The sequence below is a fragment of the Myotis yumanensis genome, unplaced genomic scaffold, assembly GCF_028538775.1.
Source record: "Myotis yumanensis isolate MYYU_CA2020_CCGP unplaced genomic scaffold, mMyoYum1.0.hap1 SCAF_2, whole genome shotgun sequence".
NCBI lineage: Eukaryota > Metazoa > Chordata > Mammalia > Chiroptera > Vespertilionidae > Myotis > Myotis yumanensis.
In genome coordinates this window covers 39,744,724-39,766,058 of record NW_027223753.1, presented here as the reverse complement: position 1 = coordinate 39,766,058, position 21,335 = coordinate 39,744,724, and the positions used below count along the sequence as shown (strand labels likewise).

Here is a 21,335-nt window from a genome sequence, read left to right as displayed (position 1 = left end):
CTGACAAAATTTTTAAAACAAGCAGTGCTGACCTCTGGCACCCTGCCATCTCTCTTTCTATAATCTCTTACTTCCTAATCCTTTTCCCAAAACATCCTGCACTTTAGCTTTTCCTTGCTCCTGACAAAAACTCCTCTTGTTTTGTCAAGTGGGAGATGTTACCGAGGCCCACAGGCACCGCCCCCTTGATTCACAGGACTATAAAGCTCCAGAACTGCATGCAAACTTCCATGTGCCTCCGGGTAAGTGCATTCATCAGAGTGTCCCTATTTTCAAAGGAGCTTGTGATCCCCCCACCTACACACACACACACACACACACACACACACACACACACACAAAAACACTTCAGGTTCCTTAGGAAGAAATGCAGATTGAATGGGTTTATCTTGATCCTACCCCTCTAACGTCTCTAAAAGTATCTGTTGCACACAGACACCAGGGGGGTAGGGGGGGAGGGAATGGGGGGATAAGGACACATAGGTAATACCTTAATCAGTAAAGAAAAAAATTTTTAAATAAAATAAATAATTTTAAAAAATTTAAAAGTATCTGCTGCATTTTTTACATTTATTTATTTATTTTTAGTTATTGAATTTATTGGGGTGACACTGGTTAATCAAATTATATAGGTTTTAGGTATACAATTCTGTAAGTCATCGGTATATTGTATTGTGTGCTCACCACTCCAAGTCAAATGTCCTTCTTTCACTATTTGTCCCCTCTTTACACTCTTCTACCTCCCCCAACTCCTCTTTCCTTCTGGTAATCACCATATTGTTGTCTGTGTCTATGAGAATGTGTTGTTTTTTTCTGCATTTTTTAAAAGCATCTATAATAATAAAAGTATAATATGCTAATTAGACCAGACAGCCAAACAACCTTTCAGACATCATTCCAGACGGTCTTCTGGATGAAGCCACGGAGGCAGGGTCAGAGGCAGAGGTCGTCAGGGGGCAATCAGGCGGTCAGGAGAGCAGTTAGGGGCAATCAGGCAGGCAGGTGAGTGGTTAGGGAGTGACCAGGCAGGCAGGCATAATGGTTAGGGACAATCAGGCAGGCAGGCAAGCAGTTAAGGGTGATCTGGCAGGCAGGTGAGTGGTTAGGGGTGATCAGGCAGGCAGGCGAGCAGTTAGGGGCGATCAGGCAGGCAGGCAGAGTGGTTAGGGGCGATCAGGCAGGCAGGTGAGTGGTTAGGGGCAATCAGGCAGACAGAGTGGTTAGGGGCAATCAGGCAAGCAGGCAAGCAGTTAAGGGCGATCAGGCAGGCAGGTGAGTGGTTAGGGGTAATCAGGCAGGCAGGCAAGCAGTTAAGGGAGATCAGGCAGGCAGGTGAGTGGTTAGGGGTGATCAGGCAGGCAGGCGAGCAGTTAGGGGTGATCAGGCAGGCAGGCAAGCGGTTAGGAGCCAGCAGTCCCAGATTGCGAGAGTGATGTCCAACTGTCAATTTAGGCACTGGCTCGATCCTGCAGGAATCCCTGTGGAATTGAGCCTAAATTGGCAGTCTGACATCCCCCGAGGGGTCCCAGATTGCGAGAGGGTGCAGGCCCGGTTAAGCCCCCGCCCTCCTGCACGAGTTTCGTGCACCGGGCCTCTAGTGTTTAAATAAACAGACCAAGCAAGCTACTGTGGAGGCTGTACAACTAATCCCTTTTCACAGCACAGGGCTTTACAATGTTGAAACTGAAAGCTCCTAGTTCTTTAAGAATCGTTACCGACATTTCTAAACAACCCTGGAGTCACATACCAAAATCAGCTATCTTGGCATTCATGTGTGCATCCAACAGCACATTCTCTGGTTTCAGGTCTCGGTGCACAACCATATGCCTATGACAGTAATCCACCGCAGACAGGATCTGCTGAAAGAGCCGCCTGGCTTCCATCTCTTCAACCTATCAATGTTAAAGAAGCTGCACTAAAAATATTCGGGACATCTACATAGCAAGAGTTTCAGTTTCATACTCAGCCTAAATATAACTGAGGTAAGCTCATTAGGTTCTGCTAGAATATTCAACAAATCAGACAAAGAAACCAAAAACTTGCATTAACGCTCAACATGTCAATCAACAGGTTTTACTTTGCTGCGAGGCAATAATATTTCATTTTCAAGTAATACTACTAAATGTGCACAAGTTCTGAGGAGTCAGCAAGTAAAACAATCTAAAACCGAACTTATGTGAAAGTGCTAAGGAAGAAAATTACTGACGCTTCAACATGACGTATGGAAGAGATTTTTCATTTTGAAAAGCATAGGCATCATGTTGGCAATTAAATGGTACTTATTTCCTAAAACCAGTATTTCAAAAGGTGTACTTTTTAAGAAAGAAGATATGTCTAATAGTCTCTATGTTTAGTTGAGCATTATTACAAAATCAACCCAACTTTAAAAAATATCTTTGTGGTTTCCTATTTCCCAGTATTTCCCTCTTTTCTAACTTAGGAATTTATTATACTGCATAGTGTTACTCACCCGTCCATGTTTACAGATGTAGTCAAATAATTCACCACCAGACACATATTCCATTACCATAAAAAAATCTGTTGGAGTGCTGATCACCTGGTATCTTTTTGAAAATAAAAAAAAAAGTTAAATAAAAATATTACTTTAACCAAAATCAACCTGTACATCTATTCTTGCTACAATTTTATATTCCAATGTTTTATAATATTTTAAGATGGCAACAGGTTTATAATGTTATCAAAATAATCAGAGAACTATAAACATAGAGCTTAACAAAATTCAACTAACTTTCAAGGCTTATGGACTTACCTCCAGTCCTCCCTTTCATGTTTACAAAATCTTTAAAATCCTTCAATCTGCAATAGCTGAGTTAAGCATTAATTTTTCCACCTAAATAAAAACGTGTTTATAGTCTATGGAGATCAGGTATCATCAGTAAAAAGTATTCTTGGAAAGGTTAAATGACACCACAGGAATAAAATCAACAAAATCCAGAAAATGGACAAGTGACCCTTTATTCAACATTAAAAGAGAAAGGGGAAGTTATAGATTAAAAATAGCTCAAGAGACATATTGACCAATTACACTGTATACACTTCTTTTGATTCTGATTCAAACAAACCAACTTTAAAAGTCATTTATGAAACCATCAGTAAAGTCTGAACACTAGCTGGATGGCTGATGATATTACCTTGTAGGTATTATAATAAACTGTATTTAAGTTATAAAAGTAAAAAAAGGCTTTATTTTCCAGAGTAAATAAATACTAAAGAATTTGAAGGTGAAGAACATAATATTTGGGATTTGCTCAAAATAATTGAGGGTGGGAGAAGTTGGGAGAAGCAGATAAAACACTACACTGACAACTGTTGAAGCTGAATAAGAGATACATGAGGCTTTGACACTTTACTTTGTGTACATTTAAAATTTTCCATAATAAAAATTGAAATAGATGTATGTATTTATGCATGAAATTTTATTGTTTATTTATTTATTTATTGGCACTCAAAGCTGAGCACATTTTAAAAAATAATAAAAACCTTAGCTCTATTTGACAAAATAAAATTTTTCCTGAAAACTACAACTTCCCCCCACCCCACGCACAATTTTACAAAAGTGAAAATAAGTAAAATATAACATTGACGTTTTAACTGACGGTTACATTTAACACCAAGAAAGAAACAATTGTTCTGCTTTTTAAAGAGGCTTGCTTTGTTTATGAAGGATTATCTACAATCTGGTTAATCGTGAGCAACATCTAATTTACACTGCGTTACTATTTAAGGCCACTAAGTATAGATGTATAGTTTTTGCAAGGCTTAAAGGCACCCAGTGGAAAGCACAAGTAGGAGCTGAAAAGAGGCCCAGATGCCACCCTTTAAGCAGGATACCTTGACACGGGATATGGCAGAAGCAGGGGAACCTTCTGGTAATTAGTCCACCCAGATGGAGCACCTTTTATTAAAGTGGTTCTGATTACTATTCCCTGTTAAAGAGGAAGGGGAAATGGCCAGGAAACTGATGATCTAACTGCATACTATACATTTTAAGAGAGGACACTTGGAAAAAGTAAAATATTAAAGCTATAGTATTAAAAATGATAGGTTTTCACAATAAATCTTTCATCTTTGGGATAAGAAATTACAAAGTATCCCACTTTATATAAAATAAACTGGTATGACTGTGCAATGATGTTGAGACTATTTCAAATGAGCTATGGAAAGGAAATTTTACCGAGAATTCTCAAAGCCATCCTATACCAGTAAAAGCCAACTTATGAGAGGCATCCTAGCAAGCACCAAACTCTAACTGAATAAAACAAATAGTATAGAGCAGGAATACCTACTATGTCACTTTGCTGTAGGCTAATCTGATTTATTAACAGAATTCTCGATCACTGTTCTGCTCTGTACATCTTTGGGGCATAAAAGAAAAGAAGGCATACAACTCTAATAAATTTAACTGCTAATTCCTCCAAGTATATCACAAGATCTTTAATAGCTACTTTTGGATTTAACTACTTCATGAAACTTCTCACTCTACAGTAGCCGCTATCCACACCAAAAGCCAATCTAGAGCAACAGAAACCACAGCTATCATTACTGAGCACTTACTGTGTGTGCCAGACTAATGGCCACACTTAATGTTTACTGAGTACCTACCATAGGTTGAATAAAATAAAGACTAAAAGAAGCAGACAGGCAAAAGCATCTCTACTAAATTAGAAAGTATTGATCTTTCGATCAGTTAAAATAAAGTTTCTCTAAGAACTATGGAGGAAAGAAAAACACGGACAAAAATTAATCCAACAAATTCTAGTTCATGGAAAAGTTTGAAGTTTCCTTTCAATCCTGTTTACTCCTCTGAATTTTCTCCAAGTGATTATTCCTCCCACCCCCAAACTGAGTTAATGGAGAAAACATGGAGTAACTATCCTTCATTCTTGGTATTTAGTTTTCAAACTTTCTTCCCAATTCTAGAGGCCCATTCTGTAACAAGGAAACTATTCTTGGCAGCTAGTTCAAAACTCCACAAAACAAACAAAACTAAAAGGATCAGGTCTCTCTCCTTGTTTACATCACTAACATTATTAGAGGTTAAGTTAATAACTTGTTCTGTAGCAAGAATACATGAGAGTGCTTTTTTCTTTTTTAATTCAGATCCATAATTAAGAGGCAATGTAGCTGAATGGATTAATAAGCTCAAGGCAGGAAGCCAGAAGCTTTAAACTTCAAATTCACCTCTGCCAACCCTGAGAACATTCTATAACTCCTGCAACAAAACAAAATACCAAACAATTAAATAACTCTAAACCAGAATGAGATAGTCAAACCAATATTAAACACTTACAAATAATTACAGAAACTGAGGTAAGAAAACACTGGTAAATATGACAGCAAAAATAAACCCTCAGGACCACTGCAACTGCTTACTGACAAAATCTGATTTTATCAGCACAGAAACTAGGACTCATACCCTAAAGAGGGCAAAATTTCCTGGGGGGTCTTTCAGGGTTGTTGGCATTCTAAGTCACACGGTCAAGAAACAAGACAAATACAGAGATTGCTTTCCCTTCTCCACTCTCACTCTGGCATGTGATACTTTTGGTCTGGCTTCCTAGCTCTTTCCTCTAATAGAAAGTAGCTACTCAGCAAGGAAGAACGAAGAGCTATCAGTAACTAGAATAAAGTCATTATTAACATGGAGTCAAAAGTACATATGAACTATTTCAGTTAGCTGAAAACCACTCAGAATCATGAAAGAGAACTGGAATCAGCTCATAGGTTGCCAACTCCTGCTTTGGGCCAGTGCACACTAAACACTAGGCATTATACCATTTAGTCCTCAAATAACACCATGAGGTATCCCATTTTAAAATTAAGGAAACAAACAGTGGGAGAGGTGAGTCACTGGGCTCACAGGTTGTATTTTAATTCTTAGGATAATCTTTAAAATCCTGTATATACATATTCTGGATCACCTAGAATATAGGTCCCGGAGGATAACCTTATAATCAAGTACTGCCATGCAATTTCAGGGGCCTCATTTCTTGTTTATATTTATGATCGAGTGAACTCCAAGTGAGATCAAATAACACTGAAGTGGTTGGGAACTTAGTCAACACAAGTTACCCAATGGCACACCAAACCCAAGAAAAGCCTTCTCTGAACAGTCAGCAGCATGCTCGTGCTGTTGGTGAGATGCACTGAATGATCCCCATCATTGAATATAGCTCGTGACAGTAAAGACTAAATGCATGTTCCAAATCCCAGCAATAAAAGGGTCAGCCACTGATTTAGGATTTCAAGAATGCTACTGGTTAGTTTCCTATTGTTTCCATACTTCAAACTTAGTGGCTGAAAATAACAAAAATGGATTTTTTTACAATTTTGTAGGTTAGAAGCCTGACATATGTCTCACTGGACTAAAATCAAGGTGTCAGGAGAGCTGCATGCATTGCCTTCTGGAGGCTCTAGGGAGAAATCCATTACTTTGTATTTTCCAACTTTTAGAAGATCGCCTGCATTCCTTATCTCATGGCCCCCTTCCTCTATCTTCAAAGCCAAAAACAGCCAGTGAGTCCTTCTCACAGCTTATTCCTCTGACCTTATTTCCACCCTAAAATCTCTCTCACTCTTTTGATGCCCTCTCCTACTTTTTTTTTTTAATATATTTTTACTGATTTCAGAGAGGAGGGGAGAGGGAGGGAGGAAGGGAGGGAGAGAGAGGGGGGAAAGAGAGAGAGAGAGACAGACAGACAGACAGACAGACATCAATGAGAGAGAATCACTGACCGGCTGCCTCCTGCACACTTCATATTGGGGATCGAGCCCACAACCTGGGCATGTGTCCTGACCAGGAATCAAACTGTGACCTCCTGGTTCATAGGTCAGCTCTCAGTCACTGAGCCACACTGGCCAGGCTCCCTCTTCTACTTTTAAGAACCACTGTGATTACATTGGGCCCATCTAGATAAGCCAGGAAAATCTCCATATTTTAAGGTCAGCTGACTGGCACCCAACCTTTTATCTATGGACAAGTTGCTGATACTCTTTAGATGTGCAATATCCTTATCTATAAAATGAAGATAGTAATACCTTCCTTATAGGCTTAACTTGAAGATGAAGAGAAATTATATATGTAAAATGCTCAATATAAATTATTCTTACTCAATAAGTGTAATACTTATTTTATAAAGCTCTAACCAAGCTTTGAGATGAAAAACAAAGACAATTTTCAGTGTTTAACATATCACATTTTCTCAGTAAATATGAAACCACAACTTCAGGTGATTTAAAGGAATATTTAATATCTAAATTTTTATGGGTCTAGTTGATTTTCAATTATTTATATTTCAATTTAATTAATTAGCTTATTTATTCATCTCTAATATATGATTATCTTTTAAGTTTGTAACGTGTCTTATCCCCCCAAAATTCACGTGCTTCTCTGAAGAGCTTTACTATCAGTGATTAAAATAATATTGTTGTTTTGCAAATAATACACTATGGTAGATAACCTTTAACAGTTACTTTCTACCTTTTCCAAAAAGAAAACACCCAGATACATTCATGATAATTGACTAGTAAAAATTACAAAATGAATCTAGGAATATCAAAGTCCTAAAAGAATTTCAAAATGAATACTAGAAATGAGTCAACTTCCAAGGCTACACTCAAATCTTGAAAACAGTACCAATTTTGAAACAATAACTTCTAATTCTAAACCAAAAGTATGCAAAAGAACAAAACAAAAAATTAATGGACTTAAATAAATTAATACTTGCTCAATATAAATATGAAAAGGAGTGTTTTTATGAAAGATTAATTAAAGACAACTATTTATAAATTCATAAATAGTATCTCAAGACAGTTTCTCTTTTGTTTTATTGGGTACAAAAATACTTACAGTTTAAAAAGTACTTACAGTTTGATAATATGAGGATGACGAAAGAGTTTTAGATTTTGAATTTCCCGCTTTATTTTTCCAACAACATCTAAACTGCGAATCTTCTGTCTATTTAGGATTTTAACTGCCACTTTATGACCTGTCAACTGATGTTCTCCAACTACAAATGAAGAAAAAAAAAACTGCTGATCATACAGTCATACTTCCACTGCAACCCCAAGTTTTACTCATATATACCACTTTTACATCATGTATGGCATAGAACGGATGTTCTCCCTTTTCACTTCCATCTCTCTACTAGACATGCACTCCTTGAGGACAGAAACTGTACCTGAGTCTCAGCACCTAGCACAGAGATGTTCACCAAGTATTTATGGAAAGGATTACTGAATTCTATCTTCCTACATAAAAATATAATCACATTTGGAACACCCTGGATAGAATAGAATTCACTATGTTTTGTTAATCACTTTTTTCTCCTCTTCTGGTTGCCAGCCATTGTATTATAGAAGAGTATGTGATTGCTATAAAATGAAATAACTAGCTTCATTACTGTTCCCTCAGAAAATTCATGTGTAGCCCCTTTTTTGGCCTTTTCCATAAAGCCTTTCCCTATTGGAAGAAATACAACATTTCTCCCCCACCCCCACCCCTTATTTGATGGAAGCTCTACTTCTTTCAAATCCTCATGGTATGTTCATAAATATCATGTGTCCTTTATCATTTTTAGGCTATTATAAATATTTCTGTTTTTGACAAATCATATGACATGAGCTATTAGTTCATACTTTCCTTGAATGAGACCATCAGTATTCATTTGAATCTCCCGGGAAGTATATAGCACAGTGTGTACAGACCCGATGCTAAATAAATATATTGCATTAAATGAAACCATAGTCTTTTCCCTTTCAGATAACACATTCATAGTACCCATACTTCCAGTGATATATTTAAATACTATTCAAGGAAAAGTCCCTCATTTGGGAAACAAATGTTTCAGCCTCCCTCTCCTATTTCCTTCAATTACTATTCTAAGCTTTCACCATTCTCTTCACAACACCCACTCAACTTTTGACCCTTTTCCCCCCTTTCATTTCTTTGGGGGAAAATGTAGTCATGAGAAGTGATGTCCTCTACCTTAAAGGTTTACATATATGCACATCCTGCTTTCCTCTAGTCTCAGAGATGTTTTGGCCCGCCTCCTGATTAAGGCCAGTCTAATCAACCTGTGTCTTTTTTCTTTGCTAATAGTTTCTTTTCAGCCTATCAGTATCCTATCCTTCTCCCAAATCTTCCCTTTACCTTGATCTTCCTACAGTTTCCAAAATCTGTCTTGTCAAAATTTCTGAAAACAGTAGTCTACCATTTATTATCTTCTCTTCCTCCTTTATCCCCATCCCTAAATTCACTGTCTTCTGCCTCTACTCTTCTACAAAAACCAAAGGGTCACAAAACACTCATTCATACTCAAGCCACTTATACTTTTCATTTCTATGATTAATGTACAGTTGACCCTTGAACAACATGGGTTGGAACTGTGGGGGTCCACTTATAACAGGTTTTTTTCAATAAATATTATAAACACACTAGAGGCCCAGTGCACAAAATTCATGCATGGGAGGGGGGGGTCCCCTCAGCTCAGCCTGCACCCTCTCCAATCCGGGACCCCTCGGGGGATGTCTGACTGCTGAGGGATGTCTGACTAAACCGGCAGTCGGATATCCCTGTCACAATCCAAGACCACTGGCTCCCAATTGCTCACCTGCTTGCCTGCCTGGTCGCCCCTAACTGCCCCCACACACAAGTTGGTAGCCCCTAACTGACCCCCGCTGCTGGCCAGGTCGCTCCCAACTGCCCCCTCCCTGCCGGCCTGGTTGCTCCTAACTTCCCCCTCCACCAGCCTGGTCATCCCTTACTGTTCCCCTGCCGGCCTGGTTGCCTGCAACTGCCCCCTTCTGTTGGCCTGGTCGCCCCTAACTGTGCCCCCTGCCAGCCTAATTGCCCCCAACTGCCCCCCCTGCCAGCCTGGTTGCCCCCAACTGCACCCCCCCTGCTGGCCTGGTCACCCCCAATTGCACCCTTCTGCCGGCCTGGTCACCCCATGCAGCCAGCTTGTTCAGTCATTTGGTCATCCCTCACTAACCCCCCTGCCAGCCTGGTCTTAGGCAGCCATCTTGTGAGGGCGTGAGGGTTAATTTGCATATTATCTCTTTATTATATAGGGTGTACTTTCTCTTTCTTTTGATTTTCTTAGTATTTTCTTTTCTGTTGCTTACTTTACTATAAGAATACAGTATATTATGCATACAATATATATACTCTGTTAAGATACTGTTTATGTTACCAGTAAGGCTTCCAGTCTAACAGTAGTTAAGTTTGGGGAAAGTCAAAAATTATGTGTGGATTTTCAACTGTACATGGTTTTGGCATCCCTAACCCTGATGTTGTTCAAGGGTCAACTGTAATCTGTGTTGGATTGATCACTCTTTTTGGTGGTACTGCTCTCTCCTTATTCACCTAACTCTTGGATGGTCTCTTTCATGGCCTCCCCATTATTCTTTAAAGATTAGTGTCCCCAGGTTTCTAACCTAGGCCAAGGTAGATCCTTAAAAGTTATCTCACTCATTTCTCATAGTCCTAATTACCACCCATATGCCAATAGCTCTGCTCCCATCTTCAATTCATACATTTCAAAATTAGCATCCCACAAACACCTTAAATTCCATGTTCAAAACTAAACTTAGCATTATCCTCCCATTCCTCCACCAAGCCTATGTCCTTTATTTCACTTGGTCACACACAGCCGATATGCCAGAAACCAAGTAGTCGGGTAACATTCGCTCCTACATATTTCTTGGAGTCAAGTTTCAAATAATTATGACAAATATGTAAATAATGATATTTGATAATGACATTTATTAAGTGTTTATTATGTACTAAATGTTATTTTAAGTGCTAAATGCCCTACTCACTCAATATACTATTATCCTCCATTAAAAGGGTGAGAAACCTGAGACAAAGAGAAGTTAAATAGATAACTTATCTAAGATGACATAGTAAACATGTGATCATAGTAAACACAGTGGTAGCAAACATGTGATCTCAAACTAACTTCAGTTCAGAGGCAGCATGTTTCACCATAACATAATAATGCCCCCATCAGAGCAATCCAAGTATGTAAGGGGTTAACCTAGGAAGGAGGTTAACCTTCTTGTCACACTGGAGATTATTTTGATGAGTACAACTTTTCAAGCAAAAAATTATTGTCTCAAAATCATTAATGAAGACTGAAAGTTACTTTACCTGCATATAAAACAAACAAATTGGGAAAAATCAAGTTCAAGCAACCTAACTTACTAGCATTACAAAATATGTTCCAGGACTCCAGGAAAACATTGTCAATTTCAGGGACTTTCTACTCTACTCAACTAAGATAACCTAAACTAGAGGCCCAGTGCACGGATTCGTGCACCAGAGGAGTCCCTCGGCCTGGCCTGTGGGGATAGGGCCAAAACCGGCTCTTCAACATCCCCCGAGGGGTCCCAGATTGCGAGAGAGCAGTACTCGGCTGATGCACCCCAGAATCAAGCTCCCTCCTCTCTGGTTCCAGGTGCATCACTCGAGAACCGCAGTTGCCAAGTCACTGCAGCTCGGCAGCTCCTGTGTTGACCGCCTGCCCCCTGGTGGTCAGTGCATGTCATAGCTACCAGTTGGAGCATCTGCCCCCTGGTGTTCATTGCGTGTCATAGCTACCGGTCGGATGGTCAGACGGTCACTTAGGATTTTATATTCATAGATGGTTTTTTGTTGCCTGGGTTGTTTATTCTTAACCTTTGGTAACTTCATAATATCCAAACATTTGTCTGGGTGGCTTAACAAGTATGTCTCTTTCCTCAAATCTTTGATAGCATCAGTAAAAGTAACCAGTGCTGCAATCTCCTCGACTATACAACAGGGAAGAAGAGTTTAATTATTCCATTCCCATCTGATAATTAAAATTACTATCTATTGAGAATATATGTGGTCTTTCCAGATCAAAGAAGTAAGACCAAGGACTCTAACAATCAAATGTATAGGTGTTTTGTTTTTTAAGGTCATATGCTTAAACTGAAAAACAAGGAAACCAAAAAGTGAATGACTGCACTCAGAAAATAATAAAATAATAAAGACTTACTTTGTCAACAAATTTGATAAAGTTGCAGGACACAAAGTCAATATACAAAAATCAGTTGCATTTCTAGATGCTAACAATAAACTATCAGAAGAAGAAATTAAGAAAAAATCCCATTCACCACTGCATCAAAAATAAAATACTTAGGAATAAATTTAACCAAGGAGGAGAAAGAGCTATACACTGAAAGTTATAAAACACTGGTAAAAAATGAAAACGACAAATAAATGGAAAGATGTTCCATGTCCATGAATTGAAAAATTCATATTGTGAAAATTTCTGTACTACCCAATGGAACCTGCAGATTTAATGCAATCCTTATCAGTGGCATTTTTCACAGAAATAGAAAAAAAAATCCTGAAATTTGTATGGAACCACAAAAGACCCTGAATAGTCAAAGCAATCTTGAGAAAGAAGAACAAAGTTGGAGGAATTTTACTTCCTGATTTTAAACAATATTACAAATATAGTAATCAAAATAGTGTGGTATTGCATAAAAATAGCCACATAAATCAATGAAATAGAAACCCCAGAAGTAAACCCATGCATATATAGTATTTAATTTATGACGAAGGAGTAAAAATTATACCATGGGGAAAGGACAGTCTCTTCAACACATTGTGCTGCAAAAACTGGACAGCTACACACAAAAGAATGAAAGTGGAGCCTCATCAAACACATTACACAAAAACAAATTCAAAATGGATTAAAAACTTAAATTTAAGACCCAAAACTTTAAAAGGTCTAGAAGAAAATAGAGGGGATAAATCTCTTGACATTAGTCTTAGCAATGTGTTGTTGTTTTTAATTTGATAACAAAAGCAAAGGCAACAAAAGCAAAAATAAACAAGTGGGACTAAATTGAAGAACCACACAGCAAATGAAACCATTAACACAATAAAAAGGCAACCCACCTAATGAATGTGAAAAAGTATCTGCAAATCACATATCTGAAAAGGGGCTACGAATTCACACAAGTCAATAGCAAAAAATACAAATTCCATTAAAAAATGGGCAAAGGAACTGAATAAACATTTTTCCTTAGAAGACATACAAATGGTCTGTTAACATATACTACATGGAAAGGTGCTCAACATCACTAACCATTAGGGAAATGCAAATAAAAACCACAGTGATATTACCTCAGACCTGTTGAAATGGCTATCATCAAAAAGACAAGTGTTTAAAGGATGTGACAAAAAGGGAATCCTCATACACTATTGTTGGGGGTGTAAACTGGTACAGCCACTGTGAAAAAACAGAATGGAAGTTCCTCAAAATATTAAAAACAGATGTAACTAACATATGATCCAAAAATCCTACTTCTGGGTGGCTATTGAAAAGAAATGAAAACAGGATATAAAAAAAAAATCTGCACTCCCATATTCATTGCAGTATTATTCACAATGTCCAAGATATGTGAACTATCCAAGTGTCCTGTCCATCAGTGAATAAATGAATAAAAATGATGAGGTATGTACATATACAATGGACTATTATTTAGTCATAAGGAAAAAGGAAATCCTGTTTGCAACAATATGGATGGACCTTGAGGGCATTATACTAAGTGAAATAAGCCAGACAGAGAAAGACAAATACCACATGTTATCACTTATATGTGAAATCTAAAAAAAAAAAAAAAAAAGTCTAACTCATAGAAAGAGTCAAAAAGTGGTTGCCAGGGGCTCTGGGGTGGGGAAAATAGGGAAAAGTTGGGAAAAAGACAAAAACTTTCAGCTGTAAGATAAATAAGATCTGTAGCTCTAATGTAAAACATGGTGAATATAGTTGATAACTTGTATTATATAATTAAAATTTGCTAAGAGAGAACTAAAATGTTCTCACAGAAATATGTATATAAATATGTGAGGTGATGAGTGTGTTAATTAACTAGTTGGAAGGATCCTTTCACGATATATACATATATCAACTAATCATAATGTACCTTTTAAATATCTTATAATTTTAGCCGAAACCGGTTTGGCTCAGTGAATAGAGCGTCAGCTTGCGGACTGAAAGGTCCCAGGTTCGATTCCGGTCAAGGGCATGTACCTGGGTTGCTGGCACATCCCCCGTGGGGGATGTGCAGGAGGCAGCTGATCGATGTTTCTAACTCTCTATCTCTCTCCCTTCCTCTCTGTAAAAAATCAATAAAATATATTTTTTTAAAAATCTTATAATTTTATCAATTATACTTCAATAAACCTAAAATTTAATTAAATTTAAAATTTTTAAGGTATTACTTTGTCTATGGCACTTGAGAAATAAGTGACTCACTTGCCTTTATACCTAAAGAAATTTTTCCCCATGACACAATGTAAAAGAAGTAATATAACCCCCTAAACAGTTGAAGTACACTGATAAGCAAACTAGATAGCTAATGTCAAATATCAAGTGGATTAAGACTATCACCTCATTTTGCTGAACTATACTAGCCTCTATTGCTTAATAACTTAAGTGAATTAGTACATAGTTATAATTACATCCAAATAGTTGTCTCATCTCATAATCACATTCCACCTGACACCCAACGAATATTCCTAAAAATCTTGTAATACAGACAGATTTAAAACTAAGACTTTCTTCTTTGTGTATTATAGCCATTAACTTTTCTAGGATATTAAATGAAATAAAAAGCTTGCATTTATCAAAGTTTTATTCCCATTTATTTATTCAATCTAAAAACATTTTACTGAGTACCTGGACTGTGTTGATCAAAGTCATGAAAAGAGAGGTTTACTAGGCCTCTACTTGGTGTGTGTGTGTGTGTGGTGGGGGGAACTTAAGCAATACAGAAGCTAAAATAAGTTTTGTATGGTGTTATATCTGTCTGAAGACTATCAGGGATACCTTATTTGTAAAGGGAGCACACAGATAAGAACAAACATTAAAAAAACACCAAAATGGATCCTTCTTTTTTATAGCTGCACTAGAGGCCTGGTGCACGAAATTCGTGCACTCAGAGGTGGGGGGTTCCTCAGCCCGGCCTATGCCCTCTCGCAGTCCAGGAGCCCTTGGAGAATGTCTGACTGCTGTGGAGGCAGGAGAGGTTCCCACCACTGCCGCTGCACTTGCCAGCCATAAGCCCGGCTTCTGGCTGAGCGGCACTCCCCCTGTGGGAGCGCACTGACCACCGGATGCTCCTGTGTTGAGCATCCACCCCCTGGTGGTCAGTGCGCATTATAGCGACTCGTTGTTCCACCATTCGGTCTATTTACATATTAGCCTTTTATTATACAGGATAGTATTCCATGGTGTGAATGTACCACAGCTTTTTTATCCATACTAATGGCCACTTGAGCTGGCTGTTCCCAAAACTTAGCTATTGTAAATAATGAAACTATTTATACTGTAAGTAAAGACTGTATCCTAACATCTCTTGTATGAACATCAGGGTGCATATATTCTAACTGGTGTTTCAGGCTTCTTAGGATATGCCCTTTGAGATAACATAGGGGACTGGAGATTATTGTGCTAAGTGAAATAAGCCAATCAGAGAAAGACAAATACCATATGATCTCACTTATATGTGGAATCTAATGAACAAAATAACCTGACAAACAAAATCGATCCAGAGGCATGGAAGCATGCAACAAACTAACAAATCTCAGAGGGAAGGGTGGGGTGGGGGGAGCAGGAAGAGATGAACCAAAAAACTTATATGCATATATGCATAACCTGTGGACACAGACAATAGTGTGGTGAAGGCCTGGGGAGGAGTGAGGAGAAGGGAGTCAATGGGCGGGGGGGGGGGGGGGGGGGGGGGGGCAGGGGGGGAGGACATCTATAATACTTTTAACAACAACAATAATTTTTTAAAAAGATACACCAAGATGGACACATTTTTCCATAATTTATCATTATGTAAGTTAATATTCAGATCGATACCTATTCTGACAGGAACACTAAGGAACATTCATCCACAGAACAACTATTGCATGAATGCCTACTATGGTAAGCACTACTAGGCAACTGGGATTAAGTGGTGAACAAAGCAGTTCTGTTACACTGCTAGCTGTCCCAATATCTATTCCACCCTTCTTTTCAAGACACAAGACTCCCAAATCACACCTGAGCACACCACACAGTTATCCAGGGTAAAGACTGTATCCTAGCATCTCTTGTAACTAGATGTGGCCATGTGACTTTGTAAGCAGAAATGACCCTAACAGCTTCTTCTTCATCCCTTTCTCCATTCTGAAGCCTAGAATTCCAGTCACCATCTTATACCCAGAAGACAGGATTAAGAATGTGGGAACAACAGGAGAAAGAAGCCCATGCTTCTGACACCATCAGGCATGACAACAGTCTCAACGACCTGCTCCGACTGCTACAAGATCATAAAATACTACTTTGTTTAAGCCAGTTTTATTTAAAAAATTCCTGTCTTTCACAGCTAAATTTAAATACACAATTCACAAAACTTTAAATCGCAAAAGGCTTGAACTTACTTCTTAAAATTTCCCATTTTGCTGAGCCATCCATGCACTAATGAAAATAAATTATACAATTTCTTGGCTTAAAGAGTTCTACAAACTTATCAACATTAGTTGTTCATCTTGTTTTTCCTAAATTATAGACAAATTATAAACAATACTCTAAACCTATGGACTTTTATGGGTGGGGGGAATATCCCCACTTCATCTATGCCTTTTTAGAGTTTTACATTTGATAAGGTAAAGAGCTGTCATATCGAAGAAAGAATGAAACTAATTTATATTGTTCTAGAGGCAGAACTGGGAATAATAGATACTCAACAGAGTCATCTGCCCTATGAAGCCTTTACTCACCTCCTTTTCCACCACTTCAGCTGATACTGAAAATGTCCTTTCTAATGTAACTACTGTACCTTCAGTATAGTTTTTTCACAGGATGTGTAACACCAGTATTTACTTTATTCTCAATTCATCTCTCAATACTAGATGGTAGAGGGCTGATGATCAGGTTCCTGTAGTCTTTGTCTATTGGCAATAAATAGTAAGCCAGGAAAATGGGACACAGAGAGGTTAAGAACTTGCTCAAATCATTCAGCTATGAAGTGGCGGGGCTGGGATTTAAACCCAGCAGCAAGCACCATCCAATATTTAAACAGAAGCTCAGCCATTTGTCAGGATTATCATAAGATAAATTCCTGTATTAAGTAACAGGTGGGAATAGATCAAGCCTAATTTCCCTCCAACTCATAAGATTTTTCTAGTTACATCCCCCAGGATCATTCCACACTGTCAGGTATAAAGGTATAAGTCTTTTAAGCAACTCTAGCCTCTGGATGATTTTAGTTGCCATTTTTCGGGATGCTTTCCAGCTCTAACACATTATCTTGATGCACAAGAAGCAGTACTTCATATAGCTGCGTTTTGTAGTTCTACATACATACAGAACACTTCTCTTCCTATACACTATTCCTTATTAATTAACCAAACTTCCTCATTCAATTTTAATGTCATATAGTTTAAATTATTATCTATCTACACTAATAAAAGACAAACATGCAAATTGAACATACCTTCGCTATGCCTTAAGCCATGCCCACCAGCCAATCAGAGCGACTATATGCAAATTAACCCAACCAAGATGGCGGCCGGCAGCCATGGAGTTGGAGCAAGCAGGAGGCTTGGTTGCCCCAATAATGGAGGAAGCCAAGCTTCCCGCCTGCCGCGGCGGCTCTGAGCTCCACTCAAAGCAACAAAGTTTCAATTATAGAAGCTAAATAAACCCCAGATACCAGCTTTCAGCCGGCCGTGGCCACGGAGCTGGAGCGAGCAGGAGGCTGGGTTGTCCCTGGCGATGGAGGAAGCCAAGCATCCCTCTCGCCCACCCTGACCAGCTCTGAGCTCCTCTCAAGGCTACAAACTTTCAATTATAGAAAGTAAATAAATCGAACAATAAAAAAGAAAGAAAAAAAGGAGAGGCTGGGAGCTTCCGTCGCTGGCAGGCTTGGCCAGCCTGAAAATGGCCCTCAGTCCCTCACCCAGACTGGCCAGGCAACCCAGTGGGGACCCCCCACCCTAAAGGGGGTGTGGCCAGCCTGAAAACAGCCATCAGTCCCTCACCCAGGCTGGCCAAACCTCCATGGGGTGAGGGTCCCCACTGGGGGGGGCTTGACCAGCCTGCAAACAGCCATCAGCCCCTCACCGAGGCTTGCCAGGCACCCCAGTGGGGACCCCCACACTGAAGGGGGTAACCAGCCTGCAAACACACATCAGCCCCTCATCCAGGCTGGCTAGGCACCCAAGCGGGACCCCACCCTAATCCGGGACACCCTTCAGGGCAAACCAGCCGGCCCCCACCCATGCACCAGACCTCTATCCTATATAATAAAAGGGTAATATGCAAACTGACCCTAACAGCAGAACGACTGGGAATGACTGGTCACTATGACACACACTGACCACCAGGGGGCAGACGCTCAATTCAGGAGCTGCCCCCTGGTGGTCAGTGAGCTCCCACAGGGGGAGCTCTGCTCAGCCACAAGCCAGGCTGATGGCTGCCAGTACAGCAGTGGTGGTGAGAGCCTCTCCCACCTCCTCAGTAGCACTAAGGATGTCAGACTGCAGCTTAGGCCTGCTCCCCACTGGCAAGTGGACATCCCCTTAGGGCTGCCGGGCTGCCAGAGGGATGTCTAATTGCCAGCTTAGGTCCAATCCCTCAGGGAGCAGGCCTAAGCCAGCAGGTGGTCATCCCCCAAGGGGTCCCAGACTGCGAGAGGGCACAGGCCGGGCTGAGGGACCCCCCCCCCACCCGACTGCACAAATTTTTGTGCACCAGGCCTCTAGTATATATATAAAAGTCTAAGCAACTGAACAACCAGTCAACCGGTCGCTATGATGTGCACTGGCCACCAGGGGACAGATGCTCAACGCACAGGATCAGGCTCCCTCCTGTCTGGATCGGGCCTGTGGGGATCAGGCCAAAACTGGCTATCTAACATCCCCCGAGGGGTCCGGGATTGCGAGGGCAAAGGCCAGGCTGAGGGACCCCACCGGTGCACGAGTCTGTGCACCAGGCCTCTAGTCTATATATATAAAAGGCTAATATGCTAAGTGCCTGTCCAACCGGTAGCTATGACACACACAGGGGGCTGACGTTCAACGCAGGAGCTGCCAAGCTGCAGTGACTTGGCAAGGACAGTTCTCAGGTGATGCACCCTGGAACCAGAGAGGAGGGAGCCCAATTCCTCTAGGGGCCTAGGGGCCGCATGATTCCACCTTCACCCGTGGGTTATGTTTCTGCTGGGGCACTTCAGCCCTGAATCTGGTTTACTGCATATTTGCATTTGCATTCCACACCCTGTATGACAGCAACTTTGCAGAGTACCCTCTAACACTCGGGACCCTTCAGGGGATGTCGGGAAGTCGGTTTTGGCCCGATCCCCAGGCTGATGGATGGTACCACCCCAGGTGCGGCCAGCTGGGGAGGGACTGCCGGAGGTTGGCTCCAGGGCATGTCCAGCCCATCTTGCCCAGTCCCGCCCCGCTGGCCACCTTCTAATTAATTTCCTTTCAATGTGCACGAATCTGTGCCCTGGGTCACTAGTAATAAAATAAAGAAAAGGAACAATTAAAAATAAAGTATTATTACTTTAGGACTGAATTATAATAGGTTTATCTTCTAAGCTCAAAGAGTTGTCAAAATGTCCTTCTGCTATCAAAGTTACAGACGTACTGTATAATAATTTGAACTATGTCAGGAAAGAGAAAGCTTCAGTCCACACGCACACACACAAAAAAAAATCTGCTTATTTTCATATGCTCCACAGGACTAGTAGTTACATGTGGTATTTCTTATGCCTATACAAAAGTCCTTGACCTAAGTACAAAATTTGTTTGTAAGCAAATTTGTTGGCAGTTGAGAAGTTATCTCATTGGAATATGGCATTCATAGTGCTATTCTACCAGGAAATTATTAGCCTATGTAAGTAAAATCAAGTCTATCAGCATATTAACAAACATAGCCAAAAGGAGTGTCTTAAAAACTTCAGGGCATATTTGGGATAGTATGACTTAAAATTTAGGTTACAAAAATGTACACTAAATCCCTCAGGAGGCTCTCCAACTGAAAACATAGGAGAGACCACAAGGAGATGGCCATCATCCTTCAGTAGTTAAAGATTTGTTCTGTAATCCAGATCTTTCTCAGAGGCATGCACACACTTCAGTAACAAGCTCCGGGGTCATTTGTAGTGGGGGTTATTTAAGGATAGTTAATGATTCTTTCCTACAAATCCAGGAAGGACAACTAGCAGGTGTATGTCTATGTGTACGCACACATGCTAAGTATTTTGTACACATTTTCATTTTAACCCTAAAACAACTCTGAGAGGAAATTTTATAGATGAGGAACAGGCTTACAGAAAATAAAAATGACTAGTAATGGATGAAATCAGTATTTAAATCCAAGTCTGTCTGACCTAAAGCCTAGTTTCTTGATGACTAAATGATACAGTATCCTATGATTTTCCAACAAAAGATTTAGCTCACAACATCTAAAATAACATATATTATAAGTACTATGGAATCTAAACACCATATGCAATACTGATTTGGGGTTGGGGGTAACGGACTCAAAATTCTGTGTTGAGATGCTAGAAACACAGCTCTTCCAGTTACAATGGTATTTTTTACTACCTCAGTTGAAAGGCTCCTGTTATGATTGGAACAATCTTACATTGAGACCTTAATACTGGTATACAGAGTAGGAGGAGGGAAATGTTAGGAAGGAGAAATGAGTGAAATGAGGAATGAGCCTGGATAAGTTTTAGGCCCTGAGGGGAGGCACATTTATCAATCCTCAGCCAACTCCATAATTCCGTTGTGTTCTTCTGGCAGGAAACTGGTGATGGTAGGGTCAGAACAGGTGTGGGTCAGATGACTCACCTGATTCACAAGTAAAGGCTCTTGATCTAAATGAGAAAGGCTGACTAACACCTGACAAGGCCCTGCTTGCTGACACATATATAAGTCAAATTAACACAAGGCTCCTTTCTTCTTCGCCCATGATCAAACAAAACTCAGTCTCATTGCTGTTCTCCAAATTTCCTTTTCCTGGAAGTCCTTTCAATTTTAAATTTCTCTAAACAGGAAGCAAGACTTTATTCCTTTTGATGAGGTACTGATTAAACAAATACTACCAGAACTCTAGGAGGTAAATATTACACCCTAGTTCACAGATGAGGAAACTAGGAATTATTGAGCAATGACTGGCAAGATGATATATTTGCCTCCAAAGCCCAAGCTCAAAAGTCACACCACTTTACCTCCCAATAACCAGGCTCTCTTGATTATAACATACTAG

General features: G+C 39.8%; 1 protein-coding gene across 3 annotated transcripts in view; it reads right to left on the bottom strand.

Annotated features, from left to right (window-relative positions):
* The window catches only part of PRKAA2 (protein kinase AMP-activated catalytic subunit alpha 2), a 99,758-nt gene that overhangs the window by 63,579 nt on the left and 14,844 nt on the right, over window positions 1-21,335 (bottom strand). For all 3 annotated transcript variants that reach the window (XM_070405216.1, XM_070405217.1, XM_070405215.1), the window contains exons 2-4: window positions 7,889-8,030; window positions 2,471-2,564; window positions 1,748-1,892 (exon numbers count right to left, since the gene is read on the bottom strand). In XM_070405216.1, the coding sequence (XP_070261317.1) occupies window positions 1,748-1,892; window positions 2,471-2,564; window positions 7,889-8,030 (381 nt within the window). The remainder of the gene's footprint in view (window positions 1-1,747; window positions 1,893-2,470; window positions 2,565-7,888; window positions 8,031-21,335) is intronic.